Source organism: Nannospalax galili, unplaced genomic scaffold (assembly GCF_000622305.1).
Source record: "Nannospalax galili isolate Female #2095 unplaced genomic scaffold, S.galili_v1.0 scaffold459, whole genome shotgun sequence".
Lineage (NCBI taxonomy): Eukaryota > Metazoa > Chordata > Mammalia > Rodentia > Spalacidae > Nannospalax > Nannospalax galili.
In genome coordinates this window covers 2,654,879-2,661,661 of record NW_008344211.1, presented here as the reverse complement: position 1 = coordinate 2,661,661, position 6,783 = coordinate 2,654,879, and the positions used below count along the sequence as shown (strand labels likewise).

Here is a 6,783-nt window from a genome sequence, read left to right as displayed (position 1 = left end):
GGAGGGAGGGAGGCAGAGGAAAGAAGCTGGGGTGTCTACCTCACTGTTCCCAGACAAGTTAACCATTGACAGCAAAAGCCCTCCAGGCTGACTACTTAGTCTAGAAGCAACAGCAAGAGGTTACCACCTCATTTCCCTTCACTTCCTGGGATCTTTTCACAGCTTTCTGTGGAGGGCCTGGGTCCGTTCTCCGGATGGGCTTCAAAGCACAGCTTCCCCCCACAGAAATGCTGCAGGGGCCTGGGGACCATCCCCTTTGCCTGCCCCATCTTGCTTTGTTTCTGAGCCTCCCACACAGTATCTAGAATCTGTTGTGTCATTCACAGGAAACCAATGCTCTTTGGGGCTTTTCAAAGGAAAGATTTGTGCGTTTCAGGTATTTCACTGAGGAAGGGAAAGGGAAGGCCAGGACATCATTGATCATCGATTTTCTGACACTGGCGGCCCCCACGGGATGTGGGAGCATCCTTCAGAAAATGCACACTTGCTCGCTGTGCTGGCCTTCATATAAGGGCTACAAACAGTTCACAAGGACATCATTTCTCAAGTGTGTGTGTGTGTGTGTGTGTGTGTGTGTGTGTGTGTACACACACGGAGGCCAGAGGCCAACGTCAGGTGTCTTCCTCAATCACTCCCCACCTAATTTTCTGAGACAGAGCACGCTTTTCATTTCAGTTATCAACCTGACACAATCCAGGATAAGCAGGGAAGGGAGGGAGTCTCAGTGACCATCATGTAGATCAGGTTGACCTCCGTGTAAGGCTGTGGAGAGACATCTTGATTTTGTTAATTGAGTTCTGTTAACGCACTCACGATGGACAGCCCCACTCCCTAGGCAGGGAATCCAGGATTGTGTGAAAGTGTAGAAGGCCAGCTGAGGGTACAGAGTGTGCCTACATTAATTCACTGCTCTCTGTTCCCAATTTTGGACGTGATAGGACCAAGTCCCTCAAGTTCCTGCCCCTCTGATTTCCCAGATTTAAGGGACTGAGAACTAAAGTAGTAAGCCCTTTCCTCCTTAAGGTACAGTTGTCAGGTGTTTTATCACAGCAACAGGAATAGAGCTAAAACATGGGTCTCTCACGGAACCTGGGGCTCACTGGTTCAGCTACACAGGCAGGCCAGCAAGCCCCAGGGATCCTCCTGTCCCTGCCTCCCCAGTATGAGGATTACAGACATGTGCTGCCATGTCCTGCTTTAATGCAGCTCTGGGGATCCAGATTCAGGTCCTTGGGCTCTCCTGGCAAACCACTTCCCCAGCTCCAAATGTCCGATTTCTTCACAGAGGTCTCGGTGGGGTAACCTGTTGCCTCATCACGCACTGGCGTTCGCTTATCATATTACAAATGTGCCTTTTCAAATTAGGATGACCTCTCAGTAAACCACCACTTCCTATTAGTATCTTAGTCTACTGGGTTTTCCTCTGCTAGGAACAAAGAGGTTATCCATTCCCCCCCTTTGTTCTGCCTTCCCAGAAATTCAGAGGAAAACAGTCTCCCCATGTGGCTCAGGGTTTGCTGTACAAAGAAACAGGGACAAAAGCTGCTTTAAGCACTTATTCTTTGACTTAATCAAATAAGATTTCCCTTATAAAGTCTGTGCCTACCCCAGGGCCTTTGCGCTGAATCTTCTAGACCTCTAGAACTCTCTGGCCCTTCATTTTTGCATGGCCAGCTCCTTCTGTTTGCTTATCACTCAAATCTCACTGAAATAATAAGGTGTCGTCAACCATTTTATCTTAGATACGCACCGCCCCCAGCACACAGTTGCTTAAGCACCTGGAAGCCCAGGGCTCGATCTCCACAGCGATGGAAAGAAAGTCCATCTGTGCCATCCAGTAAGATCGCCACTGGCCACATGTGGCACTTGAGCTGTTGAACATGGCTGCTTAGATAAGAGATCTGAGTTTTAATAGATATCAGTGTCCATAGCCACTGGTCCCCATGGTCAAGTTTTAGTGCTTTGCTGTCTCCAGCTGAATTTGTGTTGTGTCGTTTTCCCCTTCTGGTACATCTCTCTGCACTAAAGCATCTTCTTGTGTTCAGCACTGTGTCTGTTACTGAGCACAGCACCTGGCAAGCTGCAAGTTTTCAACGAATTTTCATCGTTATCTTTAAGATGAGGGGAGGCCCTTAGTAATTCTCTGCTGTTCATAGAAACCATTTCAGATTCTCAGCTTCCGTGCTGGGTGTGGTGGTGCACGCCTTTGATCCCAGCACCCGGGAGGCAGAGGCAGGCGCATCTCTGAGATCAAGGACAGTCTAATCTACATAGAGTTACAGGCTAGCTGGGGCTAGGGGAGACCCTGTCAAAAAAAAAAAAAAGGAAGAAAAAAGACAAAACAATGTGCAGAACTGGAACTGCTGTGCACTGCGGGAGGAATGGGAACATGTTGCTGTTCTATGGATAACGGTTTGGTTAGGGAGGGAGGGAGGGATAGAAGAAGGAAGGCAGGAAGGCAGGAGAAGGGAAGGGAAGGGAAGTGAGGGAGGGAGGGAGGGAGGGAAGGAGGGAAGGGAAAACAAATTCTTGGCTTCTGTTAACAATGTTATCCATTAAAATATAATCTGAGAGTTGAACCCTGGCTAGTTTTATGACATAAAATACCATCAAATTGTCTCCTTACATGATTGGTTTCTGAGATTTAGCTCAACCTGTTCTCTGTGTGTGTGTGTGTGTGTGTGTGTGTGTATGTGTATGTGTATGTGTCTGTCTGTCTGTCTGTCTGTCACTGGCATGAAACCCAGGACTTCACACATGCTAGGCAAGCACTGTACTACTGGGCTCCATCCACAGCCCCTTAATGTGTGTGGTGCTGTGTTTTTCCAGTCAGTCTTAGCTCCTTTTTTCTGACTTGCCCCCATGTTGGAACATGTCTAGAATCTGCCCTTCAATACATCTGTACTTTTGGCATATTTGAACTCTGACTCTCCTGTAAGAAACAAAATATCATGGCCCAGTTTTCATACAAAAATGCCTTAGATGGACAAAGGCTTGGGATTGGCAGGAGACACTGGGTTCCCTCCCCCAATAGCTTGTCTGAGCCTTTTGGCGTATCCTTCATTTAAACTAAAAATTTATCTCAGGGTAGAAAAATACAGGCAGTGTGCTACCTGGTTATTCACAGCGTGCATTGAGAAAGTAATCAAACTAATAAAGTGTAAGTGGCTCATGGCAAAGATTGTACCATCCAGTCAAGGGTGAAGAGGGGCAGGGACTTGTGATCAGCACTATAAGAAGGTTCCGTGCCCAATTGGTGCACCTGCCATTTTGTCTGTGTTGGTACCCGACCTCGCGGGGTCGTGAAATATACTGCCTTGTGTCACTCTGAGCACCCCGTATCACAGAACAGGGGACCTTCCTGTAGTTTATGACACTGCCCAAATCTTTGTAAAAGTGTGGAAGTTAAAAAGTCAGTTGTGAGATTGTTGTTATCGTTAGTCACAGGGTTTTAGTTGAATTAAAGATCTTTATTAGTTCCCCAAATTGTCTCCAAAGCTCCATCTGATCAACTTCCTTGGCTGGCTGTAATCTCATAGTAACTTTCAAAACATAAAGCGCAGAAGTTTCTTCTCTGTAAGATTGGTGAGTGTCAGTACTAGAAGGCTTTATCCATCTCTTTTCTTAATTAAGGTACCCCAGGATTACTTTATCTGCCCATCAATCAAGTGTGTATAGGAGCATGTGTGGTGTGTGAAAACAGTCCCTCTATCCAGCCACCCCTTGGTTCATCTGGGTAACTCTTACCTACCTTTCCAGGTTTGTTCATTGCAGTCTGCTTGACAGGGTTGAGAGACGCCTCACTGAGGAGGAAACCAAGCACTGAATATCTTGGTAAAAATCACATCAATAGTGACCCTGTGCTTTGGTCTTAAGTGTGGAAGATATCCACTGACCAGAACTCTGTCATCTCCTCCACAGGGGTGAGCACGTATAGTCAACAAACACCACTGAGTTTAAACCAAGGCTGATTACAGAAAATGGAGGGCAGGGTCTCAGTGACGCGAGGCTCTGCTTCCAGCTAATTGGCCTCCCTCCCTTCTTGGCTGAGGTCTGGGAGGACCTTCCCTGGGGAAGTGCTTGATGGCATTGTGAAGTCCCTGACCATAAGGGAATTCCTGGTGGGCTGGAATCCTGAATCCACATCAGGGGCCCTGCACACTTGAAGCTTTTTCCCCAAGGAGTGCTGCTAGGTGCTTATTGGTCAGAGTTCTCAACACCTCCACAAGCACTGTGGGTTCTCTCATCATAATGTGTTCATAACTGCTTAGTCAATTATTTCTATTAGCATAACATTCCTTTTGAGGATAACGATGTTGGGAAACAGAAATAAAAGCACATTTTCCCAGGTATGGTTGATTGCAAGTTGGGTTTTTTTTTGTTGTTTTATTTTTTAATGTTCTTTGCAGATTTGATGATTTAATTGTGAATTTCCCAAGGGGGCTGTAACACATGCTGATCTTTGCCTTTTATTCTAGAATGCTTAGTTTCTATTCCTGTCCCAGTGACAACCCACGGAAGCCAAAATTTGAATATCACTAAGGGCTCAGAAAATTACTGGTATAACCTATTTTCTGTGAGGAACCTGAGTTTGGTTTTCAAAATAACTTAATGACCCCCCCCCTCCTTTGCTCATACAGCTGTTTGTGGAGACCACGGATGTCAGTGGCAAGACTCTGGAGGGGCCAGTGTCCCTGGAAGTCATCGTGATTGATCAGAATGACAACAGGCCCATCTTTCGGGAAGGGCCCTACATCGGTCACGTGATGGAAGGATCACCCACAGGTATGTCGTGCTGGCTCGCCATCAGCACAGTAGCTTTGAAAGTGGGACACTGTCATCTTGGTGGATTCAAACTTGTTGACGTGCAGCAGCCTCTATGTGCGACTTTTCTGTGTGGAAGCGAGAGCTGGAGCCTGAAGCTCACTTAGAGCATCACCTTGGGGGTGGGGGGCTTGGCATCACTGGAGGGCTGGAGCCTAAATCTTCCCATGTGTCCAAGAGTGCTAGCCCCAGTATGACAGCCTCCAATGTCTGCTAAGTGTTGCACACTGTGTAAATATTTAGCTCACTACGTAAGGACTCGAGGTGGAACCGTGTGTCCCTGTGGAGTTCTGATGAGAGCTACATTCATCCATATAAATTGCTCTGTGATTTCTTTCCATAATTGCTTTTCAATAAGAACAATGTTGATGTGACAGGCCGGACTTTTCCCTTTTCCTTAGCAGACGTGTGGAGACACCTTCTGTCTTCAGTCAAAGGGCCAAAGGCAAGATATTTTATCGCTCTAGAAATTCGCATTCCTGCTGTTATGGAAATCACCCCCAGGGAACCATAGAACCCCTTGCTATTCCTCTCTGTGTGTGTTTAACCTATCAGGGAAGGTCTGAGCTCTTTGTGGGGGCCAGAATATTCTAATTAAAGCATCCCATGGCCGGCAACAGAAGTCGCTCAGAGTTTAATACTCGGGAAAGTAAAGAACAAGGGAGAAGAAAAGTCCCTATTAGAGTAGATTTTGATTTTAAGCTTCAAGATGTGTTTGAGCAGAATGCACTATATTAAGAGTTGTTACTGGTGCTGAGTCCAAGACTGTGTAAACAATGAGTGAAATAGTCAGTGTGCCAGAAAGGAGCCGGAGGCTTGGAGTGTCTCTCTCTTTGTTGAATTGATGGGATGTATCAATGACACGTAGATACAGGAGACTTTGGAAATGTTGCTATGGTAACCTCCCCAGACTACCAGGTGAATAATTGTATGCAAGATGCCTAAAGCCTCCCTTCAGCCTCAAGGGCTGGGTCTCAGGGCTTTTGCATCACTCCCTGTGGCAGGAGTGAGCCTCTCCCCTCCCGGCTTTGAAAACACTCTGTACAGATGCAGTGAATTTGCTGTGTATGCCCCAAGGGCGTTGGGGGGAGAGGTGGAGGCTGAAGAGTGGAACAGGCCTGTGCAGTCCAGCTGAAGAGTGGAACAGGCCTGTGCAGTCCAGCCAGAGCAGGGGAAGATGGGGTCAGATCATTTCATGCCACCTCTCCAGGGGCTGCTTTGGATGGAGCGGGGATGTCCAGCAAGAGAAAGAGAAAGATTTCGAGTTTGATGCTTACAGAAATCTACTGAAAGAAGCTGAGGGACAGAGCAGGTCAGCAAGATGGATGGGGAAAGCTATTAAAGAGGCCAGAATTTGAGCAGGGCGAGGAAGGATTCCCAGTTCCCGTCTGCGGTCCCCAGGCCCTGTGTGTGAGTGACTAGAATTCGGATGGGCTGAAAAACGTGACCTTGGTGTTAAACACAGGGGCTGTGAGTGTGCTCGGCTCCATGAATTACGTGGACATGACTCGATGAGGGCCAATCTTCCTCCTACCGCTGCCTCCTTCCTTAAAGTTTAGGAAAGAGTCAGATTCTATTGCTTTGTATATGTGTCATATTTTCAAGGAAAAATCAAATCCTTTCTGCACATTGGATTTCTTAAAGTACAAAAGCTATTGGGTTAGGGGTAGACACATCTCCAGGAGAGCATAAACCAAGTCACACTTCTCTTTATGATTGATGTTATGTATAAAATATGTAAAGATTTGAATGTCTTTGTGGGACAGTTGCCCCTGCAGACCCAGAACTGTGCCTGAGTCACTGCTTTCTTTCCTTCCTTCCTTCCTTCCTTCCTTCCTTCCTTCCTTCCTTCCTTCCTTCCTTCCTTCCTTCCTTCCTTCCTTCCTCCCTCCCCCCCTCCCCCCCTCCCTCCCTCTCTCTCTCTCTCTCTCTCTCTCTCTCTCTTTCTTTCTTCCTTCT

At 47.0% G+C, this 6,783-nt stretch overlaps 1 protein-coding gene across 3 annotated transcripts in view; it reads left to right on the top strand.

The window, feature by feature from the left end:
- Nucleotides 1-6,783, top strand: part of LOC103740039 (cadherin-13-like) — an 802,949-nt gene that overhangs the window by 764,574 nt on the left and 31,592 nt on the right. For 2 of the 3 annotated variants that reach the window (XM_029567137.1, XM_029567138.1), the window contains exon 6: nucleotides 4,641-4,785. In XM_029567137.1, the coding sequence (XP_029422997.1) occupies nucleotides 4,641-4,785 (145 nt within the window). Of the gene's footprint in view, nucleotides 1-4,640; nucleotides 4,786-5,228; nucleotides 5,354-6,783 lie in introns of those variants that run through there. The other variant, XM_029567136.1, reaches the window with a different exon arrangement.